Here is a 27,640-nt window from a genome sequence, read left to right as displayed (position 1 = left end):
ATTAGGGTTTGTTTTTTATAATAATAATAATAATAATAATAATAATAATAATAATAATAATAATAATAATAATAATAATAATAATAGGTCAACGTAGAAAATGAATTGCAAATGTTGGAATGGCCCAAACTAAAATAATAATAAATAATTAGGCTGCTTTTTATATTTGAGTTTTTATGTTTGAGGTTTTTTTTTTTTATAAGCTTTATTTTCTGAATTCATACTAATAATGGAAAGAAGAATTAAAAATTAAGTGTGGTATCTCACCTGGTGGGGTATAGCATACATCTTTCTTTTTAAAAAAAAACTTTAAGGTACAAAATGGACCTTTGAGAGCAATGATAATCCCCTAAAGCTAATTTAAGGAACCGATAGCACAAATATACACTACATACATACACTCAGATGTTACTCAGTTTATTTCTGAGTGTGTAGTTTGTTATAATTGTCTAATTATATTCATATAAAAAAACTAGGTTGTGTCCTGCAACAGCATCCCAGCACAATAATCACTGTGAAATAGTAGTAAATACCTCATATAACTGCTGCTATAATACTGTGTTCAATACAGTATTTCTGCACACATAATATTGTTTGGACATACAGTATTTACACTGGTCGGTGCTGTTTTTGTGTATTGTCTTTTGTGTATTGTATTTGTGTAATGTCTTGTATTTTTGTTTGCACTGTCTTTTGTCCTGCACTGTCTTGTCTGTCTTTTTGTCATGTCCTGCACTGTTTTCTTGTCTTTTGTCCTGCACTGTCTTGCCTGTCTTGTTTGTCTTGTCCTGCACTGTTTGCACCAGGTTGCACAGATGCACTTTATGTGGCTAAGACTTATTTACTAAGTCCGTAGCTCTGTCTTTGTTTTGGTTGAAATGACAATAAAAGCTTCTTGACTTGACTTGAGCAGAAAGGTGGACGAAAAGGAAAGGTGGACAAGCAAGGAACCATACAATTAAAAGACAAAACAAACAATGCAAATAGATTACATTGATTGATTAATATTTGAATCTTCTGTAAACACATTTATTTAAACACATTCAATATCAGTAAGGTTTTTTTTCTCTCTCTAAATATGACACCCAGATGTTAATTGCTTGTGTTAATTCAAGGTGTCAGAGCAGGAAAATATTAAAAATGGTTCAACACGTTCTCCAGGACACCAGGGTTGGTAACTTTTCCAGTAGCTAATAGCAATATGCAGTGAGGACATTGTTCTTTTTTTCTGCCAGTTGTTTTTCTTTTCTTTCTTTTTCTTTCTTTCTTTCTTTTTTTATTTATTTTTTTTACTATCGCCAGAATATCCTTGGGGACTTTTATTTTGAAATGACGTCAAACGCCCACCAAAAAGCCGGAAGTTGCTACTTTAGTTTGTTTCTTACTAACGCAGGCGTCGTAGCATCTCTTGTGCTCTGTGTTGGTAACTAAATCTTTTATATTTTATTTTTAATTAATTCACTTTGCAGCAATTTTATAAAGTATTACGGATATTACTTGCTAGCAGCATATGAGGTTACTAGCGATTTAAATGACATGCTAGCTAAGCTGCTAACTAGCAACGTCTGAGTGACTGTAATGAAGATAAAATAAAAATAAAAATAAACTTCCTTTTCCATTATATTGAATAAAAATACATAATGTTTAATTAATTTTTCGATATTTTTTTCATATTTTTTAAACATGTAATTTATTTTGTTTAGTGTGTTTTTTAATTATTATTATTTATTTTATTTTACTATCGTCAGTAGTAGTTTTTATTATTATTATTATTATTTATAATTATTATTATTTCAACCTGTATATTTTTTCGTTAGATACATGAGCATTAAAGGGCATAATAGTTAAAACCGTGTCTTTTATTCTGTTATCCGCTCGTCCTTTTGTCCTGTAGATAATGAACTGATGAGTTGTTGCTCTCTTTCACAACACGTGACAACATGGAGCTGTTAATGTGATCTGGGTCACTGCAGTGTAGACGCTGTTACAAAGAAAGAATTAGGCTTTTCACACGTCTCTGTTCTGGTCCAGGTGGAGAGGAAGAGGAAGAGAGGAGCTGCAGTAATGGGGACCGTTATCTCCAGGTGGAAGGTAGGAAAGTTCTCAACAAATCTCTGACTGACGTTTCAGGATTCCTCGATCGCTCTTTCCGGTCTTTGAGGATGTCCCAGTTCTCAAAAACGATATCAGAGGAAACGATCCAGGCTTGAGCAGATACGAGATGTCAAGAATTCCTTATCTCACTTCTTCTTACTAAAAATCTGCACATGAATGTGTATCAGTTTAAAAACTGGAACGAGTGCAACCTTCTTTAGGCAGAAAAGTGATTTATTGCAGTATGATTTAGCGTAGTATAGTAAACCGTGTAGATGCAGCACTGTGAATAATGTTAATGCATCTGATAATCCATTTCCTTTCTCTCTCGAGGGAGAGTGAGAGAGTAGAAGAGAATAGCGAGACAGAGAGAGCGAGAGAGAGAGCGAGAGAGAGACGTAGCAAAAGCGAAGGAAAGAGAGAGAGAGGGATAGAGAAAGAAAGGAGAGAGAGAGAGAGAGAGAGAAAACAAGAGCAGGAAAAAAAAAAGCAGAGAGAAAAAAGGAGAGGGAAAGGAGAGAGAGGGAGAGAGCGAGATAGAGAGAGAGAAAAAGAGAGAAAAAAAAATGAGAAGTAAAAACGAGAGGGAAAGGAGTAGAGAGAGGGAGAGAGCAAGGAAAGAGAGAGAGAGAGCGCGAGAGAGAGAGAGCATAGGAGAGAGAAGAGCTAGAGAGAGAGCGAAAAAGCGAGGAAGAGAGAGAGGGCGAGAGAAAGAAGCAAGAGAGAGAGGAGAGAGAGAGCAGAGAGAGCAGGAGATAGCGAAAGAGCGGAAGCGAGAGATGAGAGAGAGGGAGGAGAGAGCGAGAGAAGAGAGAAGAAAGAGAGAGAGAATAAAAGAGAGAAGAGAGATAAGCGATGAGAGAAAGATTTTTTTCTCTCTCTCTTCTCTCTCCTCTATCTCTCTCTCTCCTCCCTCTTTTCTCTCTCTCTCTCCTCTCTCTCCCCTCTCTCCTCTCTCTCTCTCTCTCTCTCTCTCTCTCTCTCTCTCTCTCTCTCTCTCTCTATAAACCCATGAAAAGGGCAAATTAAGTACAACTTTAATGTGACCCGTAGATTTCTACGACTGTTGCTTACGTTTTTTTTAAATCATATCCGATCTCTCTTCCAGGCGAAACCTTCCACGGTGGAACGTCTGGAGGAGTTGGATAAGGTAAACAACATCTCCATCTAAACGTGCCTAATTAATGTTGGTATATGTAAGTGTGTGAGTGAGTGAGTGACATACGGCTAAGTACGGTGACCCATACTCAGAAATCGTTCTCTGCATATAACCCATCCAAAGTGCACACACACACAGCAGTGAACACACACACACCCTGAACACACACCCGGAGCAGTAGGCAGCCATTTATTCTGCGGCGCCCGGGGAGCAGTTGGGGGGTTTGGTGCCTCGGTCAAACTCTCTAACCATTAGGCCACGACTTCCACATCTTTCAAAAGAAAAAAAACAAACAAATGCCACCTAATTTTAAAATGTCTCTTAACTAAGACTGATGACTGGAATTATGCATTAAATCCAACACTGTATCAGTGTCTAACGTGCACCATCATGTCTTTGTAGGACATTAAGAACCTGGAGGAATCCCGTGGGAAGAACCAGCGCATGCAGAAGCTGTGGGTCGGAAGACTGCTCTTCTACTCGGCTGCTCTGTACCTGCTCACCTGTTTCAGCGTTTATTACCTGTACCTGCCTGAGGAATGGAGCGGCCGGCTCGTCACCTCGCTGCCGCTGATCGCCTTCCCGGCACTGTGAGCCTCACCATCCTATTTTTTGGTCCCGTGCGTGAGAACCGTGTGTGTCGCTGTGTATCACGTTCTTTCTTTTTTCTCGTGTCTCTCTTCGCAGCGTGTGGTTCGCACGCAAGCTGCTCATCGTCATCTTCTCCAAGCGCACAGAAAAAAACAGTGAGTTCTTAATGGGTTCATATTTGTTCAGAGGAGAAGTGTTGTAAGTTTAATAAATAGCTGTTAACGATGATGATGACGACGAAGACGATCGTCCACATTAGGAAGTGACATCGTTCTCATTGATTGTCACTTGTCTGTTTCAGATGAAAAATTAGAGGATTTAAAATCAGAAAAAAGAAAAATTGTGAGTATTCGAACATTTTGTCAGTGATGGCTTGTGATGATTTGTGTTCAGTGTAGCATTCAGTGTTTACATGTTATAGTCATGAAATGCAGACATTATTACATAGTTATTACAACATCTCTCTAGAGGGAAAGGGGAAGAGAGAGAGAGGGAAAGGGGGAGCGAGAAGCGAGAGAGAGAGAGAGAGAGAGAAGAGAAGGGGGAAAGGGGAAGAGAGAGAGAGGGAAAGGGGAAGCGGGAGAGAGAGGGAAAGGGAAGAGAGAGAGAGAGAGAGAGAGAGAGAGAGAGAGCGAGAGAAAAAGGGGAAAGGGGAAGAGAGAGAGAGGGAACGGGAGGATAGAGAGAGAGAGAGAGAGAAGAGAGAGAGAGAGAGAGAGAGAGAGAAGAGAAGGGGGAAAGGGGAGAGAGAGAAAGGGAAAGGGGACAAGAGAGAGAGAGCGAGAGAGAGAGAGAGAGAGAGAGAGAGGGATCATGTCCTGTCTCTCTCTCTCTCTCTCTCTCTCTCTCTCTCTCTCTCTCTCTCTCTCTCCATGTTCCTGTCTCTCTCTGTCCCCCTCTCTCTCTCTCTTTATCCCTCTCTTTCCCTTTCTCTCTCTCTCTCTCTTTTCCTTGCCCCCCCTCTCTCTCCATGTTCCTCTCTCTCTGTCCCTTTTTCTCTTTTTCTCTCTCTCTTTATCCCTCTTTCCATTTTCCTTTCTCTCTCTCGCTCTCTCTCTCTCTCGCTCTCATTCTCTATCTCCAGAACGTTTTCTACACTTTGGTGACAGCGAGCGTTATTGTAGCAGGGAATATTTACACTATAGCACATCAGCCTTTGAATATTTATAAATATCATATTATCGCTGTTCTGTGATTGGCTCACACACACACACACACACACACACACACACACACACACACACACACACACACACGGGTCTTTAACAACTAAACTAAATTGCTTACTAACCAAGTTTGTCTTCCCAGCTTGAGGAGGTGATGGAAACTGAGACCTACAAAAATGCCAAGTTGATTCTGGAAAGATTCGAACCGGAGTCGAAGATGAAAGCGGTGTGTCTGTGCTTTCAGAGCTTTACCTTAAATGTGCTTAAATTCCATTTTAACCACGCAGTCATTTTTATTCCTCGTGTTTATTATTCTTTAGGAAGCGGAAGCTGCTCCAGTTCGACCCCAGTCAACACCCAAACCAGGACAAGGTGTGTTAACCTTTCCTTAACCTTCAGACTTAGCGTGTGTGCGCGCCTGAGAGTGACACTTTCTAAACATACTGTCAGTTAGCGTAGCTTTTGAGCCACACATCACTAGAAACATTTACAAAATACCGTCGGGTGACATTTTGGACAAGTCTGCAAAATAAATAAATAAATAAATAAACCGACCCATTTCTGTCTATAAAACTTACTCCAGAGTTGCGGCAGCGTCATGTTGCCATGTCCACGCCCGGCCCCATGCCCCGCCCCCCACAACATGGAGCCACGCCCCTCCGTACTGCCCCGGGCGGCCCTCCTGATAATATCCACGGAGCTTCGGGATCAAGTCCGGCACTGGGGAGCAGCATGGAGACGCCACCACAAATGAGGAGGAATTTGAGCCCTTACTCCCCCGTGCTGGGATCAGGTCAGACACGCATCATGAGGTCATCTTATTCTCTGTCTTTCTCTGTGATATAAATACTTGATGATGATGATGTCATATTTCAGGTATGCACCCCCCGGGTCCTCCGATGGCGCGACCCGTCCTCCCCCGAGAACGCAGTGCAGTGGACCGGGTCATCGAGTACCTGGTGGGAGACGGACCACAAAACAGGTGCTGCGTCTTCACATCAGTCGTAACACACACAGACGTTTACCTCCACACAGATCTCATAATCCGTATACGTCTGGAATTTGTTTAACTCCGCCCACCGCTCGAACTTGTTGTTAATATCTTTTAAAAAGTGCTTTTGTTTCGTTTCTTAAAGGTGCGATAACGAAGACAACCGCGGAACAGCGTTTTACATATTTTTCTTTTTGTGTGTGTGTTTCAGATACGCTCTGATTTGTCAGCAGTGTTTCTCTCATAACGGTATGGCCTTGAAGGAGGAGTTTGAATATTTGGGTAAGATCCGAGCACGTCGTCATGTCGGATAAATTTAAAACAATTCCGATTAGCCTATCGTACGTGTACACGTGTCTATGTACGTGTGTGTTGCTCGTCAGCCTTTCGCTGTGCCTACTGCTACTTCATGAACCCGGCGAGGAAGACACGCCCACAAGCCCCCAGACTCCCAGAGTTCAGCTTTGAGCGCAGACTTCGCTCCGAGTCTCCTGACCCACAATCCTCAGCAGCATCTAACACTCCGGAGGATAGCGATGCCCACGAAGGTAACACACACACACACACACACACACTTAATCATTTACGCAGTGGCAGGTCCTGTGTTACATCCTACAAAATGTTTCATCCGTTTATATTCTGTGTGTGTGTGTGTGTGTTTTTAGAAAATGTTTTGTCGAGTCCTCGTCCCCGTTCCTCAATAGGTGTAACTCCGTGGAGCAAAGTTCACAGTTTCAGCAGAGACCACACAGGTTTTATAGCTCACTCTGCCGCTCTAACACACACACACACACACACACACACACACAGCAGAGACCACACAGGTTCTATAGCTCAAACTGCTGCTCTAATATACACACACACAGACACAGCAGAGCATTGTCATACTCTTCAATAGAGGTGTGTGATTGCACTGTGAATAAGTATTTGTCCCCCCTTCCAGGTTTACTCTATATTTGCAGATTTGTCACATTAAAAAAATACGAAAAAACAAAACAGGCAACGATTATTTTATGATATACAAATAAAATGCAACACCGATATCACCAAGTAATTGGTCCCGCAGCCCTGAAACAGGACTAGGATAAGGCAAAAATGCAAAATTAAGGAAAATTGTATTTTGTGTTTCCGCAAATTTGGTTGTTTTAGCCTGTTGACTTAAATTCAATGCAAGTTAGTGAGTTTTTTTCATTATTTATTTATTTATTTTGTTTATTTTTTTACAGAATTTATACTTTGTACTTTATAGTAATTAAGTATTAGGTTTTATTTTGCTACATTATGTATTAGTCACATAAAGGAAACACTTTATAGCGAACAGGTAAGAAGACGTGTGCTATAAATCCTCCTGGTGTCAGGTAAAGATTTTAATATCCTTTTAAAAGTAGAATCGATTCGGCAGTCGATCGGGAACGTTTCGTGTCTTCGCACGCAAATCCTCAGTCAGACACACAGTCCGAACACACAGACGCACTCTTTCTCTTTTACACCACACGTAGTCGACGCTTTCAGTAAACCGAAGTGTTGTTACGAATCAGCTCACATGCATGTGTTCTGTAAACACTGCGTTAATTCAGTGGGTGTGAAAAGCGTGTGAGTGTTTGTGTGTATTTTATCTGATGCTGTATTTAATCTCTGTAATCAATCTTCAGAGCATGCACATCCTTTATATGGCTCCCCCCACCCCCACCCCCCGCTCCTGATCCTGGAGAGCATTTCACATGTTTTTTCTCACCTCATCTCATCCACTTATCTTCTAGATAACGAGTTTGAACCGCAGACAGTTCGAGGGGTTAAAACACCAAAATGTTCAGTCCAGGTCCTGAATTGGCTTGAGTTAGTTTCATGACGGTATGAAGTTTGAGTGTCTCTCCGTTAGCAATAATTGGTGGAATTAATCGTGCCTTTGTGCTGCGTTAAATCCGTATGATCGGGGTTCCTACATATCCTGGGAGAACATGGAGTAAATTTGATGGACATGGTAGTTGTAGGGGGGCCTTGTGTGTGTGTGTGTGTGTGTGTGTGGAGTTTGCATGTTCTCCCCGTGCCTCGGGGGTTTCCTCCGGGTACTCCGGTTTCCTCCCCCGGTCCAAAGACATGCATGGTAGGTTGTTTGGCATCTCTGGAAAATTGTCCGTAGTGTGTGTGTGTGTGAGTGAGAGTGTGTGTGTGCCATGTGATGGGTTGGCACTCCGTCCAGGGTGTATCCTGCCTCGATGCCCGATGACGCCTGAGATAGGCACAGGCTCCCTGTGACCCGAGAAGTTCGAATAAGCGGTAGGAAATGAATGAATGAATGTTAGTTGTAACACATAAGTGCTGAGCTTCTGAAGCATTGCTTATGTGTTTTGCGTATTTTCTTCAGATCAGAACTGCTTTAGAGCAGAGATATTTAGGTACGTTTGTAGATCTTCAGTTATATGTAATATATAATTCCCTGCTCTGGATCCCAGGGGGGAATTTGGGGTAAACAGGCAAAGTGAAATGACTGTACTTTGTTTGGAAACGAATTTTGACTTTTTTTCCCCCTGCTCCGTCTGCCCTCTTCTGCATACCCGAGCTCATATATCTCCACGATTGGCTAGCATCGCTGTGATTGACAGGACAGAGATTATGACCGTGATCGACAGAAATCGGGATCCTACGTCGACATTTTTCCAGCAAAATCTCATTGAATGTAATTTCATGTGAACGATACCAACCGACGGAATCTTTATCTACCCCTGTGCCACTGATCTATCTTTAGTCTGCATGAAAATTATTTTTGATTTTTTTTTTTTAAATTTGATTTTCTGAAATTTCCTGCCATTTGCACCTTCATCCAATCATCTGGTCTCCCAGACGCTAATAACAATGTCGTTGTAGATGATGTGGAACCTGCTGCCTCTACTGACGTACTGGAGCCGGGAGTACCCGACGCCCCGCCCACAAGCGACGCATGTGAGGATGTGCCACGCCCAGATGAAGGCCCCGCCCCCTGCGAGGAACCAGAAGCTCAGATATGAGTTCAGCTGCAGCTCTGGATGTTCCAAATGCTGTGTGTGAATGTTTTTGCAGGTTTTATGCAGCCTTTAATTTATTTCTTAGTATCTCTTTTGCTGAAATGTATTTGCACTAGTTTTTTTTGTTTGTTTTGCGCCAAATTCTAGTATCAGCTAGAAAGAAAAAAAAAACATGCACTGCTGAGCTTTGGTATTTACTGTGTATTGTATTTAACACAGCTTAACTAGCCAGTTGGAGGTTCTGTAGACCTGTGTGTGTGTGTGTGTGTGTGTGTGTGTGTGTGTGTGTGTGTGTGTGTGTGTGTGTGTGTGTGTGTAAGACGTGTGCGTCATTTCAACCACAGATCTATAAAAGTGTAGAGGAAAGCAGGTTTTTAAACACGGCAGGCTAGTATCAGATTTTTTTTAACATTCTGTAAGTTTAGACCGTTTTCCTCCTGTGTTTCGACAAGACGGACTCCGTGGTATTATTCCTTTCGTTTACAGTTTCAGTTCAGTGTAAACTATTTCAATCAATTTGCCAGTTGTTTAACTTGTTTACCTTTTACGTCCGTCTCAAAGTATTGTGTTCTGGTTGCTTTTAAATACTTATGGGTAATTAAACAACAATGTCTGGTGCCTTTATGTAAAAAAATAAATAAATAAATGGAACCCGAGCATTGCTGGGACTCTGACGCTGTTTACACCTGATGGTTTCATGATTGTATCCTGATGCGATTCGAACCGTTTACACTTCGTTCGACTGCCAGCTTCTTCTAGAACTTCGTTATTTTTTTTTTTGTGACGTGGATGTATTTCACGCTCGGTTAGAGTTCAGTTTCTACATAAAGTCATCGGGATGTTCAAAACGCATGAAACGATGAGGCGTGAACAAAGTCAGCAAGACTTCGTGACAAGCTTCCGAGAAACGGCAGCGCGCCAAATAACACGTGCAGTCCGTGTGTTTACCGTCGTCTCAGTCAGCACCTCGAGCTTTGGCTGTTCTACAGATTGTTATAAAGCAGAAAAACTACAGCTTCGCTTCCGTGCAGTTTCTGCCGCGGTGCTCGCAGAACCTTTGATGACGTGTCTGTCTATGCATTCAATAAAAGTCTTTTTCTGCGGCACGTGTTTCTGAGACTCCATGGGTCTGTGTGTGTTGTTTAGACGTAGATCCGTGTTATGGAAACCGAAATTGCTGAAGAAAAATTCTGTCAACAAAGACGATCGTTAGATGTTAATGATTTGTATTTAAATCTTTAGAATGTTTTCTTTGTTACAGTAAAAATATTTTCTTTACTTATGTGAATGTAAACTTCTGTTCTGGCATTTAAAACATTTAGTAATTGCCTTGTTTTTGAAAGAAAATCACATTTTAAATAACATTAGATTGATAAATGAATCACAGAGAGCTTTTATAGGGGAAAAAGGCCAATTGTAAGAATCTGGAGACAAAAAAACCTTTATATTCTTTATTTTGGACTCCATTTTTGACTTGATTTTGACTTCACGCTGATTTATTATTTTTTTTAATAGACTATTTTATGTTCCCACGTGTTAGAGTTATTTGAGACAGACCTTTATTATGTAATGATCAGGAAACATCAAAAGGAGTTGAAAGGTCACACAAAACAAAGCATTTTATATAAAGAATAAGGTATAATTAAGTTAGACTGTATCAGCTCTGACGTGGTTCAGCAGAGATTTTCACAAATAACAAACAAATCACTTCTAAAAATCTAAAATTTCATTGCTGCATTTGTTCAAAGTAGAGTGACCTTGAGTGACGCATGGCGTTACGCGATACGTCCCGCCTGGTGCGCTGGGATTGGCTGTAGGATCAACGGGCAGGTCGTGAAGGCACACTCGGTAACCAATCGCGAAGTAGAAGGCGGGACTTGTAGGAGGTTGTTGCGTTGTTGGAACGCCCATTATCCGTGTCTTGGTTAAATAGCGTGGCGCACATGCGCAGTGCGTCCTCAGCGGTACGACCTCTGCAGCCGGGTAAGTGAAGGAGAGCTAAAGCGGAACTCTGGTACAATCTCCGGATTGTTTTTTTTTTTTTTGTAGCGCTGCTTTGGTTGTTGTTTATTGATGATTAAATTCTCATGATATTTCTGCCCTTGAGCTGCTCTTATTCTCACGCAGGTGGGTGTTTTAAGTGTGTAAACTCTTGATTGACCTTTTAACCGTCGTCTGTGTACAGATTCGGGTTCCTGTTGACTGAAGAAATCAGAGACAAAATGTTCGCCTGCGCTAAATTCGTGTCCTCCTCTGCACTGGTAAGTGTGATCGTACTGGACGTCTCCGTCTTCCTGATCTCTGTCCCGCCAGCTTCGCGTATTCTTGTGCTAATGCTAATGCTAACGCTAACGTTAGCCCTAATGCTAACGTTAGCGCACCAAGTGCCTTTCGTAAATTCAAGGTCATTTCAGCAGCCGGCGCCTTGACCGTTGTCATGGTCATCGTTGTCATGGTAATGTGCCACTTTATAAAGACTTTTTCCGGTTCGAAGTCATTTCTAATCGTTTTTTAGTTTAATTCAAGGACAAAAGTCCTTAATGACAGTACGGCTAGTTCCCTAGCTAGCTAAAGACATTGCTGAACACAGGGCCAGCTTGAACTCCACTGTAGAGTCTGTGATTAATTTATACACCAATATGTAGATGTTCTGGATTGAGGATGAGTCCCTTTTAGGAATGCATTGTGCTCTGGAGCCCTATTCAGACAGGGTTAGTTTGTCATGTACTTACAGGAGTCTGTAAAAGCCTCTACATCAAAGCTTATAATAATACAAAATGACAGGTTGTGTGACTAAAGTGAAGTACAGAATACACTCCTGTCTCTGTGATGTAAACAACTCGTTCATGATGTGCACCATCGATCCAAACTGTTTCTGAGATGACACTGACGTTCACGCTCGGTGCTCAGGAAAGGTTCTATGGGACAGTCGTTCAGGTTGGAATTTCAAATCAGGATCTTCGTCCTCGAATATCCGCACACAGTCGGCATAAATGCGTGTCATGTTTTACTGTTACTCTGTAAAACATGTTGCTTCTGTCTCGTGAGCAAGGAATCTTTTATATTTCAAGCATCATGATGTTAATTTAAATGCTTTATAAGCAAAGAGCCCCTTTGACCTTGCTTTTGGCATCTGTATATTTCCAAGTGCACAAAATGGAATGCTTTATAGATCCAAATCTGGCTTAGATTGATGTGGAAGGGGTACAAGGATTATACGCATTATATCCAGAAAGGTACTGCTATCTTTTTATAGCCTTGTTTTTCCTCATTGTGTCTCTCCAGGTCCGCTCTGGCTCCAGGGTGCTTTACAGACCTCTCTCTGCCGCCGTGCTCTCCAGGCCAGATGGCAGATCAGCAGAGGTGAGCGTTCGTCCTGCTCGTCTTAAATCTGTAGTTTGATTTGTCGTCTAGTTTTGTAATGATGGATTCTTGTGCAAAAGTCAGAGGTGACACTGGTGAGGAAGTTGACTGATAGAGGAATCTCTTCTGGGAGTTGGTGGGATTATTAATCATTACAGTATTTGGGTGTAAAATGGGGAAAGATGATGAACAGAGTTTGTTTATACAGCAGTGGCTCTTACAGGTTCTCATTTATAGTGGGTATTTTTTTTTTCCCCTTTGTTCCTCTCTTTAGGCCAGCCCAGTCCTGCCACAGAGTGCTGTATCCCAGCTCACACTGAGGGGCTTCCAGACCAGTGCTGTGAGCCGTGACATCGACACAGCCGCAAAGTTCATCGGCGCCGGAGCCGCCACTGTGGGAGTGGCCGGATCGGGAGCCGGAATCGGAACAGTGTTCGGAAGCCTGATCATCGGATACGCCAGGTATGGAATGGCAACGTGGTTTTAACAAAACTACAGTAAGAATATTTTTCCCTGCTCCACTAATGGCTTTGTTTATCCAGAACCCAAAATAAAGCTTAAGGGTTTAGGTTTAGGCCGAAGGGTTTACACTTTTAGCAATTCAGAGAATAAATAAATCCCTGACATAAATAAGTAAATAAATAAAACAAATGTTACAGGGCTTGCATGTTATTTCATTTGATTTGAGCCTTTGACCTCATTTTGATGTAACTATCGAAGTTGAAAAATAGCACATAGGGAGAGGTCAAGAACTTTTTTGTGGAGTTTATCCAGTGTTCTCATGCTCTTTGTCCCGTTTCAGGAACCCGTCTCTGAAGCAGCAGCTGTTCTCCTACGCCATCTTGGGATTCGCTCTGTCTGAGGCCATGGGTCTGTTCTGTTTGATGGTCGCTTTCCTCATCCTGTTCGCCATGTAAAGTCTGCACCGTCGTTTCTCTCCTCCTCTCCTCTGCGTCTCACACCGGCTCCCGGTTGTGTGTTGGTGTCGGGACAGTTGTAAATTTTCCAGGTTTTTGTTGTGGAAGGCTGACAGACTAAACAACATGTATTGTAAAAATGTATTCAATTACAGCATTAAAATACATGTTTCACTATTTAACTCGTGCGTGAGGATTTTATTTACTGATTTATTTTTTTTGTTGTTCAACATATTCATGTTTATTTGACTCATGCAAATAATACAAATGTTTTGGCAGCTTGGTTGTGATGTGTCCTTTTGAGGATCTAATTTTTTTTAGGTATTTTTTCTATCATTTGTGTGATTTGTGTCCATACAAGCAAAGTAATTATAATCAGTGAATCTTGGTAAGGTTAATCGTTTAAATCGCTCAGACGGCATTAACGTGAAGGGACAGTTAATCCTGTAACTGTTGGTTTTACAGTCGTGTGTGTGTATATATTACACAACCATCTTGTTTGCATGCAGTGAGAAATAATTGACTTTTATTATGATGATAGAATTAAACCTCACACTTAAGTTTTTAAAAAATGCAGTCAATGTATCATACCTCAAAGTGATGACATCACAGACCATTACCTTATAATGTACACACTACCTATAGAACAGACTATGTCTCACCACGTTATCGACTCGGTAGAACCATTATTCTGACCACCAAAGACAGATTCACAAATAACCTGCCTGATCTGTCTGGACTTCTTAATGTACCCTCAAACTCAAACGACCTAGATGCAATGACTAACAGCATAGACGCTATATTCACTAGCACATTAGACACTGTTGCCCCAGTCAGATTACAGAAGGTTAGAGATAAAACACTTGCACCATGGTATAATAGTCATACTCACACCCTCAAGAGGGAGACCCGTAACCTCGAACGGAAATGGAGAAAAACTAAATTAGAGGTTTTTAGAATTGCGTATAAGGACAGTATGTCCATCTATAGACAGGCTCTAAAAGCTGCTAGGGCTGAGCACCTGAGCAAACTCATAGAAAATAACCAGAACAATCCCAGGTTTTTATTTAGCACAGTGGCTAGTTTAACAAAAAACCAGAAATCTGAACACACTATTCCATCACATTTCAGTAGCGAGGACTTTGAGATTCTTCACTGATAAAATCGAAAGTATCAGAAATAAAATAGGTGACGCTCAACATATGAGAGCAACCAGTGACACAATCTCACCTAAGGCTTTACACAGCTTTACAAGTACAGGACAGGAAGAGTTAGATAAACTTATTACTACAGCTAAATCAACATGTTCACTAGACCCCATCCCAACTAAACTACTGAAAGAAGTGTTACATAAAGCTGGTGAGCCTCTTCTTAATATCATTAACTCCTCGTTATCTTTAGGTTACGTCCCGAAGTCTTTTAAGTTGGCAGTTATTAGGCCACTCATCAAAAAACCTAACTTAGACCCTAATGAACTATCAAATTACAGACCTATCTCACACCTCCCGTTTATGTCTAAAATACTTGAAAAGGTTGTGTCTGTTCAACTGAGCTCCTTCTTACAGGAGAGCAACATCCTTGAAGAGTTTCAGTCAGGTTTCAGGCCCCATCATAGCACAGAAACTGCACTTGTTAAAGTTACAAACGACTTGTTGTTAGCTTCGGACCAAGACTGTATGTCACTATTAGTTCTACTTGACCTTAGTTCTGCATTCGACACTATAGACCACAACATTCTTCTAGCTCGCTTACAAAATTACACAGGTATTCATGGACAGGCTTTAAACTGGTTTAGATCCTACCTGTCTGACCGATACCATTTTGTAGAATTAAATGGTGAATCCTCCAGATTACTACCAGTTAATTATTAAATTGCTGCTACTTACGTACAAGGCTCTTAATGGTTTTAGCTCCCATGTATCTAACTAGTCTTCTAACACGTTACAATCCTTCACGCTCTCTGTGATCACAAAACTCAGGACTTTTGGTAGTTCCCAGAATATCTAAGTCTACTAAAGGTGGTAGAGCGTTTTCGTATTTAGCTCCCAAACTTTGGAATAGTCTTCCTGATAGTGTTTGGGGCTCAGACACACTTTCCCAGTTTAAATGTAGATTAAAAACTCATCTCTTTAGTCAGGCGTACACATAATACATCCCATAATATCATGCACCAGTACATAAGATCGGCACATTTTTATGAACAGCAGATATGTTAATCCCTTTCCACTGCTTCTCTCTTTGTACCCATCCCGAGGCATCCAGACATTGTACCAGCTCCCAACGTCCTCTGTGGGACGAAGCCTTTGGACGTCCACTGAGCCGAGGCCGACTCTAAGAATCCTGAGACATCTCCAGTTAGACTCTGTGATACTAAGGAGATCCGAAGTCCATGATCCTTACACCAATACAACATTTAACTGACTGTATATTACAATCACACCCCCAGTGTCACCCATATGAGGATGAGGTCTCCCTTGAGTCCGGTTCCTCTCAAGGTTTCTTCCTTTACCAATTTAAGGGAGTTTTTCCTTGCCACTGCTGCCTGAGTCATCTCAGACTTGCTCATAGGGGAATAAATACATACACATTGTTAACTATATACATCTAATAATAACCTAGAATTTTTATTCTGTAAATTCTTATTTCTTTTATTATTCGTTATTTCCTTTATCATTAATTATGTCTTCCTTCTGCTCTATGTTTATGTTCTGTAAAGCTGCTTTGAGACAATGTCTATTGTAAAAAGCGCTATACAAATAAACTTGTATTGAATTGAATTGAATTGAATGTAATTCTCCATGGGAAAATTACTATATATGTCTTTACAGTAATATTCAAATCTGCTAAACTGGTACAGTTTTAGAACTTAAGCTTGCAATTTAACTGGTTCTGCTGCCACTACTGTACAGTGTGTGTGTGTGTGTGTGTGTGTGTGTGTGTGTGTGTGTGTGTGTGTGTGTGTGTGTGTGTGTGCGCGCGTGTTCCCAAGTAGTAAGGTTTTTTTATTTTTATTTTATTAATCCAACCTGAGGCGCTAGAGGGCGCTGAGTCTGCACCGTTTGCTGGTTATTATTAAAACATCTAACTTTCACTCTTGCATAAATATGAGCCTATAATTGTAGAATTTTTAATAATATAAGCGGATTATAATATTATTGATCTGTTTTTAAGAATTAAATTATGGTAAGGAGATGGTTCAGCTCGACTGGTTCATGATTGGGAGCAAGTTTACATTCTATACAGATTTTATTCTGCTGTAATAGTACACTGTAGGCTACATAAATACAGCTATAGTCTTGACTGAGAGAAAACCTTTGTAAAAAAGGAAAGCATTTCATGATAAATTTGAATAAACAGTATTTACATACGTGAATTAAAAAAAACCTGAGCAGACATCAAAACTCTCAGAAAGGGATGTATGTATGGGTTGGATTTTCTTCTTCTTCACATCTTAGCCTTTAATTTTTTTGTTTACATGATTTATTTTCATTTAACTTTTCGTATATTCACAGGATGCCATGTGAATAAATTCAGTACACAACATTTGAAACACACTTTATTATTATTATTATTATTATTATTATTATTATTATTATTATTATTATTATTATTATTATTATTACTGTTGTTATTATTGTTATTACTCATCACACCTATTACTCAGGTGCATTAATCATCTGTGAAATAAACAGAATATAATACATCTAAAGTACATGAGATTTTGGTAACTTGGAAGCTTTTGATCTCGCTGCCTGTCTTCAGGAACTTGCAGCTGTTTATTTGTATCAGCATAAGTTTAGTGTTTCAGCTCCAAAAGCCAGCAGCTGCTCCTCTTGTGCTTTCAGCAAAGGTACACACACACATTCACACACACACACACACACACACACACACACACACACACACACACACACACACACACACACACACACACACACACACACACACACACACACACATCCCTGAGGTGTGTTGCTTGTATGTCAGTCTGAACAGCTTTTCACTGAAGTCTTCAGCCACAGCCTGGAGATGCATCACACAGCAGTCTCTCTGCTTTCAGCGATTTTCCTTCTTCTAGTCGGTGAGTTCTGTTTGCTGCTTCCTGAATAGAAAGAAATCACTTGATTATTTCTAAGCAGGTAAACATTTAGTATCAAATCTAAAGCCTGCGTCCTCTGTACCAGGTGTAGCTCTCCATCACCATGAAATAACAACTAGGCAGATCTTAAGATGTTAAAACACATGTAAGGAAAATGTTTTAGTGAGTCTTGTTGATTGTTGTGTCTGATTGTTGTGTGTATGTTGTCTGTATGTTGTGTCTGATTGTTGTGTCTGATTGATATGTCTGATTGTTGCATCTGTATGTTGTCTGTATGTTGTCTGTATGTTGTGTCTGTATGTTGTCTGATTGTTGTGTCTGATGTGTCTGAATGTTGTGTCTGTATGTTGTGTCTGATTGTTGCATCTGAATGTTGTGCACTGAATGTTGTGTCTGTATGTTGTCTGTATGTTGTGTCTGATTGTTGCATCTGAATGTTGTGCACTGAATGTTGTGTCTGATTGTTGTGTCTGTATGTTGTGCACTGAATGTTTTGTCTGTATGTTGTCTGTATGTTGTGTCAGATTGTTGCATCTGAATGTTGTGCACTGAATGTTGTGTCTGTATGTTTTCTGTATGTCGTGTCCAGTGGTGTAGTCTAGATTTTTGTAGTGAGTATACTGTGATTTCTTTTTCCCCTCCCAGCCTCATACGCACCCATCCTAGAGCGATCTTACATCCTACATCTACATGTAATTTAGAGCATTATTAAAGACTGCTTATGTGTTATCAACATTCCAATTTATTATAAGCCACAAAAGACAGTCAGCTGATAAAACCTGTGCTCCAGGTCCCATATTCATATGACATTTAAGGCTAAATGTAGCTCTTAAAGGTATAAAGTTCACCCAAAAATGAAAATTCTGTTATTTCCTCACCCTCAATTTGTTCCAAAACTGTATGAGTTTCTTTCTTCTGTTTAACACAAAAGATGATATTTTGAAAAATGACACAATTTTCATTTTTGGGTGAACTTTATACCTTTAAGAGCTACTTAAATGTTATATGAATATGGGACCTGGAGCACAGATTTTATCAGCTGTCAATTTTCAATGTACATTTAAGAATGAACAATAAACATTTGTTCAGTTTTATCACCAAAACTCTTTCATTGCAGAATATTATGAACTGAATGAACTGGTAGTTTATAAAGCTTTCCAAATACATTTGTACTCGGGCTGTGGGTGAAATGTCACCCGAAGCTGATGTAGCTTTAGGTGCAAGCTTCCGAAAACACTCAGAGTTTAGTTTGGGTCTGTTTTCGTTTCAGATCTTTTTTTACTTTAGTTAGTTAATTTCTAATTTGCGCCAAAAAACACCGCCAAGCAACTCATTTTCCTCCTCGGTAGGTGACGTCAGATCAGATCACAGCCCACGGAAGCCCCAATGGTCCAAAACCGTTAGTGATTCGCAATCGCGACCACAGTCTGTGTTCGCAACAGAGACGGGGTGAATTTATGAATGAAAGTTCTGTCACAAAACGATATTGTTACGTATCCTCACGCTTTTTAAGTGGGTATACGGAAATCCTTGGCCTTTCCTTGTGGGTATACGGCGTATACCTGCGTATCACGTAGACTACACCACTGGTTGTGTCTGTATGTTGTGTTGTTTACAGAGAGACCGATGAACACACGTCAAATTGTGTTGACCTCATAAAGGACCACATTCATTTGCTCCCATCTTGTTATCGCAATATTAACGTGAATGAATGCTGTGCCGAGGAATCACGGGAACGCGCCGGTATGCGCGTGGCACTGACAGGTGCGTGCGTGCCGCGTGCTTCGTGTTTCTAATTCTGGTTCCGCGGGCGCACGTGCACTTCGTCTCCATCGGTCTTTATTTATTTATTTATTTATTTATTTTTAGGTTTTCAGGTTTTTCTTAAAGTAACTGAGCCTCACGTGCGCTTAATTTCCGTTAATAATAATAATAATAATAATAATAATAATAATAATAATAATAATAATAATAAACCACTTTTACATGATGCATTTCTGACTAATAAGTACCCCCACCACTCCCACCCACCAACACCACCTGCATCCCGACCCCACTGTACACCCTCCCTCCCCCTCTACCACCACCTGCCCCACACACACACACGCACACATATTTGTGGCGTTACATCCAATGCCTGAAATGGACGTAATCGGAATTGCATGTCATGAATGTAGCCCATTGTAGACGTCTGGAAGTGGAGTTTGATTGCATCAACATTCACAGATTGCTGTGAAACCCCCAAATAAGTTTAGTTGCCATCAGAAGTGGCAAAATGAGTCGAACAGAGTCGACCTGTGTGCAGTTAAAGTATGATCTGATCTCAGAGTTTGGCCAAAGAACATCGCTAAAGACAGCCATGAAGATCAAATCCAGGAAAAAGTTCTGACACTAAAGTGTCCCAAACTTTAAAGCACTGATAAATATATTATTAACGAACATAAAGAATAAAACAAAGCAAAGCGCCCAGTAAAAGCGTGTAAAGACGGGAACGAGTCAGAGAAACACCCCTGTCTGCAAAATATGTAAAGTGTTTTTCACATTCAGCACAGTGGAGTTTCATTCGTGAGCCCTTTTAGGACTGTTGACTTTACAAACTGTTGACTCTGGTGACTGTGTCTTCACCAGAGTCTCACCAGAGTTATGTAACAGATGGCCAAAAATGAAAGGTCACATCAGGGGCAGCTGATAATGTTACTGTTATATCAGCGTGAATCCCCTTCTGTCTTGTTAGTCAATATCATCGAGGCGGATTATTTTGGATTTATTTTGGAACTCGGTGGAGTTTAACACCATCACCAACCAGAAGGACATGAAGAAATACAATGAGAGACTGGGGCTGATTTCTTTCTGGCCCAGACTGACTGATTCACACAGGCGACCAGTGACAGCCATATCAAGCAATTACACAGAGACTGTGAGAAGCCCACTGGATTCCATATACTGTATGTGCAGATATTCATATAAAGGTTTGTTTGTTTGTTAGGGTACAGTAGAGCATTACAGATATAAAGACATCATCATCGAGCCACTGATACAAGCTACAAGAACATTCATTCATTCATTTTCTACCGCTTATCCGAACTTCTCAGGTCACGGGGAGCCTGTGCCTATGTCAGGCGTCATCGGGGGCAGGATACACCCTGGACGGAGTGCCAACCCATCACAGGGCACACACACACTCTCATTCACTCACACACTCACAAACTAGGGACAATTTTCCAGAGATGCCAATCAACCTGCCATGCATGTCTTTGGATCGGGGGAGGAAACCGGAGTACCCGGAGGAAACCCCCGAGGCACGGGGAGAACATACAAACTCCACACACACACAAGGCGAAAGCGGGAATCGAACCCCCAACCCTGGAGGTGTGAGGCGAACGTGCTATCCACTAAGCCACTGTGTCCCCTTCTACAAGAACATGTGTAGGTTTATACCAAAAGAAAAAGTCATGGAAATTCATGGAAAAGTCCAAAAAGAAACAAAAACTTTTTTTTTTCCATGAGTGTTTGTAATCATCACAGTAAACAGTGATAACAAACCCATTTCTGCTATCTGAGATGCTCCAAGTGCTTGTTTGTCTGAACAAATTGGATCCACTAAAATTCCATGTAAGGTTATCAAAAGAGGGAAAAGCACACGTCTCACACTGAAAGACAACATTGTTTGTCTGACTCATTTTAGATCAGACTCACAGAGATAAACTCTCATTCATTTGTTTATGCTGATTGAAAACGTTCGATACGTCCATTTCGATTCCGACGGCATATCGGAACACCGGTGTACTGGTAAAAAGAGTTAAAGCTGGAAAAAAAGCATGGAGCAAATTCTCTACAAAGCAGGTTGATGCTGTAATATAAGTGGGAAAACTGTTCTGAGAACCGGAAAAGATCAGACTCGTATTGCATTCGCATGCTACGGATTGAGTGTGTGACGTGTCAGGGCATTCTCTTCCAGAGACTCAGATGGTGTGTGTTTAGATGTGTCATGTGCAGTTGCTGTCTCTGTCAGGACTAAACCCTTCTGGGTTCGTGTGTGTGTGTGTGTGTGTGTGTTTGCATATGTCGGATAGTGTGGATGCTTCAGATTATATCCAACTATTTGTGTGTGTGTGTGTGTGTGTGTGTGTGTTGTAGGTCTAGGTCCAGGCCTGTGCTCTCCTGATGAGATGAGGCTGGTAAAGAATCTGTTTAAAGGCTATAACAAGGTGGTCCGTCCCGTCAGCCATTTCAACGACGCTGTGGTGGTGACTGTCGGGCTGCAGCTCATCCAGATCATCAACGTGGTAACTGGTTTTAACTAGTTTGTGCTTGTTTTTTTGTCAGTAATCACTATATACAGTACACAACAACATAAAGCTGTAGCTGGTTTATTTCCTCGTCAACGAGGTTGAAGTTCGGTAATGATGCTCACTTTGGAAGCTTCTCTGTGGCAATAATAACTTCCTCACATGCATTTCATTTCTAAACACAGAAATCTATAACGATTCTGTCTGTTTCTTTACTTATCTTATGACTAAGCAGAGTGTCATTAAGATCTAGATTCAATCTTACAATGAATCTGTCATGGATCCGTATTTCAATTATGATAGAGAGAGATAGAGAGAGAGAGAGAGAGAGAGAGGATAGAGAGAGGGAGAGGAGAGAGAGAGAGAGAGAGAGGAAAGAAAAAAGAGAAAGAGAGGAAAAAGAGATAGGGAGAAGGGCAGAGAAAGAGGGGGGTGGAGGGGAACGAAAGAGAAAAGAGAGAAGAGAGCGAGAAAAAGCGGGAGCGAGAGAGAGAGAGGAGATAGAGAGAGAGAGAGAGAGAGAGGGAAGAGGAAAGAAAAAGAAGATGGAGAGAGAGAAGAGAGAGAGATAGCAGAGGGAGTAAAAAGAGAGGAAAGAGAGAGCTAGGGAGAGAGAGCGAGAGAGATTAGACGAGAGAGGTAAGGAGAGGGGGTAGAGATAGAGCGAGAAAATAGGGAAAGAGGGAGAGTTATAGAGAAATAAATAAAATAAATAAGAAAGAAAAAGAAAGAAAAAAGAAAGGAAAGAAATAAAAAAAAAGATATGCTAAAAATATATTTAAATATATCATTTAGATCTCAATAAATCCATCCCTCTCTCCTCTCTCTACATATATCTCTCTCTCTCTCTCTCTCTCTCTCTCTCTCTCAATCTCTTTACCTCTGTCTCTTTCTCTCTCCCTCCCTCTCTCTCTCCTCTCCCCACTCTCTTTCTCTCTCTCCCCCCCCCCGCTCTCTCCCTCTCTCTCTCAATCTCTTTTTACCTCACACGGTCATTCACTTGCTGTCTTTTTTTCCTTCACCCACAGGATGAAGTTAATCAGATTGTCACCAGTAACGTGCGAGTAAAGCAGGTCTGTATCTCGACTTCACCGAGCTCTAATCACTCACTTTAACCTTAAGTCTGACTGTTATCAGCTTATATATGAGTCTGGCTGAGTCTGCGTTATATTATTAAACATTATATAGAGGTCAAAGCCACATCCATACCGCAGATCTGTGAAACCGTCTGTTCTAAAGTTAAAGGGACTCATGGAAGGAGCCTCCAGTGTCAGAGCTACAGACAGAGTTAAAGCTGTAATCCATCTTTATGTGATGCCTCTGCTAACAATAACACTCGGTACTATATAAAGAACACCACAGAAGAAAGAAACGATGACACTGTTTATGCAAATGAGAAAAGTTAAAAATTACACTAAAGTAAAATAATTTGAAAAAATTTAATGACCAAACTTTCATTTAACCCTTAATTGATTGCCCCCCCATTGTAGCCATGCAGCCTCTTTTATTTTATAAGAACTAAATTAAAAACTTAAATAGACGAATGAGTCATTGAGAAAAAGATTCGAATCATATTGTCGTGAATCACAATAAAGAATTACTTTTCAGAACGTCGCCAGCTTGCAGAAATAAGTGAAGGTCATGTGTGTCAACATTTTACATTTCTTTTCATTTAGCAATGGAAGGATGTGAATCTCAACTGGAATCCGGACGACTACGGAGGAATCAGGAAGATACGAATTCCCTCCACCGACATCTGGAAACCAGATTTAGTGCTTTATAACAAGTAAGGTCCTGAATCTGAACAATCTGAAGTCTGTGTTATTAACATTGCTAAATACCGAGAAGGAACAGACTGTCCTTCTGAATGGGGGTGTATGTGGAGTGATCAGGTGTGGTCGTGTGTTGCAGTGCTGATGGAGACTTTGCCATCGTGCACGAGACAAAGGTCTTGCTGGAATACACTGGGCTGATCACCTGGAATCCTCCGGCCATCTTTAAGAGCTACTGTGAGATTGTTGTAGTTTATTTCCCTTTTGACCTGCAGAACTGCAGCATGAAGCTCGGCATATGGACCTACGACGGCAACCTGGTTGTCATCAACCCGGTAAGCGCACACACACACACACACACACACACACACACACACACACACACACACACACACACACACACACACACACACACACACACACACGTGTGATCCATGATTTGATTATTTTGCTGCACGATTTCATCTATTTCCAGTTTGTTCTAAGGATATGCAATAACCTGGTGTGTGTATCTGTGTGTAGGACAGTGACCGCCCAGACCTCAGTAACTTCAAGGAGAGCGGCGAGTGGGTGATGAAGGACTACGGGAGCTGGAAACACTGGGTTTATTATGCATGTTGCCCAAACACGCCATATCTGGACATCACCTATCACTTCCTGATGCTCAGACTGCCGTTGTACTTCATCGTCAACGTCATCATCCCCTGCATGCTTTTCTCCTTCCTCACCGGCCTCGTCTTCTACCTCCCTACTGACTCCGGTAACTCTCAATGCTGGTGTGTGTATGACTTTCAACATGCCTGATCTCCATTGATCTATGTTTTGTGTGTGTGTGTGTGTGTATGTGTATGTGTAGGTGAGAAGATGACCCTCAGTATCTCAGTCCTGCTGTCTCTCACCGTGTTCCTGCTGGTGATCGTTGAGCTGATCCCTTCCACCTCCAGCGCCGTCCCACTCATCGGCAAATACATGCTCTTCACCATGATCCTTGTCATTGCCTCCATCATCATCACCGTCATCATCATAAACACGCACCACCGCTCTCCCAGCACACATACTATGTCTCCGTGGGTTCGCAAGGTATGCAGAGCACCAGTTAACTCTTTTTTCCCAGAGTTCTAACTCTTATTAAATCAGACTCAGAGAGATTAAATCATTCGTTTGTTTTTACCGATTGAAAATGTCCCATTTTCATTCCATTCGAATCTGAGGACCTCTCTCCATGCTGCAGATCTTCATCGATACCATTCCGAACTTCATGTTCTTCTCCTCCATGAAGCGGCCATCTAAGGAACGGAAAGGCAGACAACGTTTTCCTAAAGACTTTGACATCTCGGACATCTCTGGAAAACCCGTGCCGACTTCCGTTACCTTCCAGTCGCCCATCATCAAAAACCCGGACGTTCAGAGCGCCATAGAGGGCGTCAAGTACATCGCGGAGACTATGAGAGGGGATGAAGAGTCCAACAACGTAAGAGCAGTCTTTCTGTTCCTCATTCTCTCTCCTTATTTCTTGCTTGTATGTTTCTTTCCATTGTTTCCATTTTCTTCCTCTTCTTCTTTTATTCCCCGCAATGTAAGATTTCAGCTTTGCCCGAATTTTGACCTCAGCAAAATTTCCCATGTTCAGAAACACATCAAAATATTCCTCTTATCTCTAGCTCTTCCTCTTTTGATGATTTCTCACGTGTGCTTTCTCTCTCCCGCTCCTCTCCCAGGCTTCTGAGGAGTGGAAGTTCGTGGCCATGGTGCTGGATCACGTTCTGCTCTGCGTGTTCATGGCCGTGTGTATCATCGGGACTATTGGAGTCTTTGCCGGACGCCTCATAGAGCTCAACATGCTGTGAGTCAGAAATTCCCCCGGAGGCCTGAAGTGAAGCCTGGGGCTGGATTTCTACACCATCCACCATCACACAGCTTTCTGCTGGGCTGCACTATCGTCCGAGTCCGATTGTGTCGGACGCTGAAGGCGCACCGAGCCGAGTTTACTGCTGAAAGCTCAGATTCACACATGATCTTGTCTGAGTCATAATAATTTCCTGACTAACACATATTTTGAAGAAATCTGCACCCTGAATCATAATCTTTAGAAATTCATTAGTTTGTAATAACAATCTTGATTGTCTGACCTTTTTCTTCTTCACGTTGGTCTAACCTTTGCTTCATCCTTACGCTAATATCGGCGTCAACCTTATCTTGTGGTATTTCAGGGTGAAGTTTTCCTTCATTAGCGCGGTTTCTTTCTTTTCTTCACGGTTTACTGTTGGCATGTTGATGGCCGTGTGAACAGGTGATTCCTGAGATTTGGTTTTTGCTTAATATTTGGTTCTGGTTTGAATATTTTTGGTCCCGCACAACAATGTACAAAGACTGTGTTTTTCACTAGACTGTTTATTTTTATTTGTGACAAAATAATTAACTTTTAGTTAGTGATATACTGACGTGACATACGGCTAAGTACGGTGACCCAGACTCAGAATTCGTTCTCTGCGTTTAACCCATTCAAAGTGCACACACACAGCAGTGAACACACACACGGAGTAGTGCACACACACACACCGTGAACACACACACGGAGCAGTGGGCAGCCATTTATGCTGCGGCGCCCGGGGGGGTTTGTTCCTTGCTCAAGGGCACCTCAGTCGTGGTATTGCCGGCCCGAGACTCGAACCCACAACCTTAGGGTTAGGAGTCAAACTCTCTAAATATTAGGCCACGACTTCCTGTGTGTATTGAAACATGCCTAACCCTAAATGCCTGAGAATTTTACAAAGCATATTTCAAGGGACATTTCTACATCTCTTTGCCCATTAATGAACATGAGAATGAGTTTAGCTGTTTATTATTCTTTCATTTCCTACCGCTTATCCGAACTTCTCGGGTCACGGGGAGCCTGTGCCTATCTCAGGCGTCATCGGGCATCGAGGCAGGATACACCCTGGACGGGGTGCCAACCCATCACAGGGCACACACACACTCTCATTCACTCACACACTCACACACTACGGACAATTTTCCAGAGATGCCAATCAACCTACCATGCATGTCTTTGGACCGGGGGAGGACACCGGAGTACCCGGAGGAAACCCCCGAGGCACGGGGAGAACATGCAAACTCCACACACACAAGGCAGAGGCGGGAATCGAACCCCCAACTCTGGAGGTGTGGTGCTAACCACTAAGCCACAGCTGTTTATTATTTAGTGTTAATTACATTTACTTTCTTTGAACAGCGCTGTTTGAGTTTGAAATCCCAGTTTTGCATGAATGTATTTGTAATATTGTATGTTTGTCTATTATTCTTAGTAGGAGCACAGTCCAGTTGATCAGGGCAGCGGAGAGATTTTTAATGCACGTCATGAATGGGGTCAAAGGTCACAAGAGCCTATAAAGTTACACCCCAAAATGTGTGTATTGGGCATTATTTCTTAAACTCCTACTGTGTGTGTGTGTTTTTTTATACATATATTTTGTTATGACGTCTTTTTTTTTTCCAAACGACGACACGATTGAATGCAAACTCGAACATGTTTTCTTTGTTCCATTTGCCTGTGAGATTGTGAGGCTTTGATTTCTTTTCTAAAAAACAACCATCCTGACCTCCACGATCACGCCGCTTCATCGTTTTCACTCAAATGTATGAAGCGAATCGTTTTTGTGCTGATTTTTAATCTTTCTTATCGTATTGCATGTACACAGTGTCGCATGATAAAAGTTTTCAGACCAACACAGGGGACCTTGAATCAGACGATTTAGACGACAAGAAGTTTTTTCATATATATGTCCGAGGTAAACAAAGGGGTTGGTAGACGACATCACTTTAATAATGTAAACAAATAAAATACTTTGTGTGGTGTTTATTATTTTCTCACCAAATATGTTTGGTTTTCATAGTTTTATGTTTCTTAATTTTTTTTATGTCAATTTGCAATAAAAGCTCGGTTAAGTAGCGTGTTGGAAATTATTATTTTTTTCATAGCATTTGTATTTAAAAAGTGGATCAAACGTGATTCATATGAAGAGATGAAAATAAAAGAAGAGGATCTGGTCATATGAGTTAATCCCAGCTTGTGGAACTGATGGGACTGAATTGAAAGAGTTGAAAAGGGAAGAAGAACAAGTATGTAAAAAAAACCTAACTACTGTATATTATGTTAACTCATAATATGCTAATGATTTAACACACACAGACAACCAG

General features: G+C 41.2%; 3 protein-coding genes across 5 annotated transcripts; all 3 read left to right on the top strand.

Moving 5' to 3' along the window:
* Window positions 1–1,330: 1,330 nt before the first annotated feature.
* lnpk (lunapark, ER junction formation factor) lies at window positions 1,331–10,107 on the top strand. Of its 2 annotated transcripts, XM_027159964.2 has the most exons (14): window positions 1,331–1,423; window positions 2,032–2,091; window positions 3,203–3,244; window positions 3,656–3,843; window positions 3,941–3,999; window positions 4,146–4,186; window positions 5,153–5,236; window positions 5,331–5,382; window positions 5,594–5,803; window positions 5,887–5,992; window positions 6,213–6,283; window positions 6,385–6,549; window positions 6,667–6,753; window positions 8,867–10,107. In XM_027159964.2, exons 2-14 carry the CDS (start codon window positions 2,065–2,067, stop codon window positions 9,004–9,006), a joined length of 1,272 nt encoding a protein of 423 aa, XP_027015765.1. In that variant the 5' UTR covers window positions 1,331–1,423; window positions 2,032–2,064; the 3' UTR covers window positions 9,007–10,107. The 2 variants fall into 2 exon arrangements, with proteins under 2 accessions (XP_027015765.1, XP_027015766.1); XM_027159965.2 differs by lacking the exon at window positions 6,667–6,753.
* An 800-nt stretch (window positions 10,108–10,907) lies between these two features.
* Window positions 10,908–13,465, top strand: atp5mc3b (ATP synthase membrane subunit c locus 3b). 2 transcript variants are annotated; one of them, XM_027159966.2, is made up of 5 exons: window positions 10,908–10,986; window positions 11,189–11,264; window positions 12,289–12,366; window positions 12,641–12,828; window positions 13,169–13,465. In XM_027159966.2, exons 2-5 carry the CDS (start codon window positions 11,226–11,228, stop codon window positions 13,281–13,283), a joined length of 420 nt encoding a protein of 139 aa, XP_027015767.1. In that variant the 5' UTR covers window positions 10,908–10,986; window positions 11,189–11,225; the 3' UTR covers window positions 13,284–13,465. The 2 variants fall into 2 exon arrangements, with proteins under 2 accessions (XP_027015767.1, XP_047669731.1); XM_047813775.1 differs by lacking the exon at window positions 10,908–10,986 and adding an exon at window positions 10,994–11,017.
* Window positions 13,466–17,035: 3,570 nt separating this feature from the next.
* chrna1 (cholinergic receptor, nicotinic, alpha 1 (muscle)) lies at window positions 17,036–26,008 on the top strand. The gene is made up of 9 exons (XM_047813726.1): window positions 17,036–17,364; window positions 21,520–21,668; window positions 22,700–22,744; window positions 23,348–23,457; window positions 23,583–23,778; window positions 23,966–24,203; window positions 24,300–24,523; window positions 24,675–24,914; window positions 25,162–26,008. The coding sequence occupies exons 1-9, from the start codon at window positions 17,313–17,315 to the stop codon at window positions 25,288–25,290; spliced, it is 1,383 nt and encodes a 460-aa protein (XP_047669682.1). The 5' UTR covers window positions 17,036–17,312; the 3' UTR covers window positions 25,291–26,008.
* The last annotated feature ends 1,632 nt before the right edge of the window (window positions 26,009–27,640 follow it).

This window comes from Tachysurus fulvidraco, chromosome 5 (assembly GCF_022655615.1).
Source record: "Tachysurus fulvidraco isolate hzauxx_2018 chromosome 5, HZAU_PFXX_2.0, whole genome shotgun sequence".
Taxonomy (NCBI): domain Eukaryota; kingdom Metazoa; phylum Chordata; class Actinopteri; order Siluriformes; family Bagridae; genus Tachysurus; species Tachysurus fulvidraco.
The sequence above is the reverse complement of the archived record's forward strand: the minus strand, read 5'-3'. Positions and strand labels throughout refer to the sequence as shown.

Excerpts from the sequence above, each read along its gene's own strand:
- lnpk (XM_027159964.2), top strand. The coding sequence starts at position 2,065 with ATGGGGACCGTTATCTCCAGGTGGAAG. Across the intron at positions 5,237-5,330 it reads CGGAGTCGAAGATGAAAGCG|GAAGCGGAAGCTGCTCCAGT; the intron begins GTGTGTCTGTGC and ends ATTATTCTTTAG. Across the intron at positions 6,550-6,666 it reads GGATAGCGATGCCCACGAAG|AAAATGTTTTGTCGAGTCCT; the intron begins GTAACACACACA and ends GTGTGTTTTTAG.
- atp5mc3b (XM_027159966.2), top strand. The coding sequence starts at position 11,226 with ATGTTCGCCTGCGCTAAATTCGTGTCCTCCTCTGCACTG. Across the intron at positions 12,367-12,640 it reads CAGATGGCAGATCAGCAGAG|GCCAGCCCAGTCCTGCCACA; the intron begins GTGAGCGTTCGT and ends TCCTCTCTTTAG. Across the intron at positions 12,829-13,168 it reads CTGATCATCGGATACGCCAG|GAACCCGTCTCTGAAGCAGC; the intron begins GTATGGAATGGC and ends GTCCCGTTTCAG.
- chrna1 (XM_047813726.1), top strand. The coding sequence starts at position 17,313 with ATGCATCACACAGCAGTCTCTCTGCTTTCAGCGATTTTCCTTCTTCTA. Across the intron at positions 17,365-21,519 it reads GATTTTCCTTCTTCTAGTCG|GTCTAGGTCCAGGCCTGTGC; the intron begins GTGAGTTCTGTT and ends TGTGTGTTGTAG. Across the intron at positions 23,779-23,965 it reads ACCTGGTTGTCATCAACCCG|GACAGTGACCGCCCAGACCT; the intron begins GTAAGCGCACAC and ends ATCTGTGTGTAG.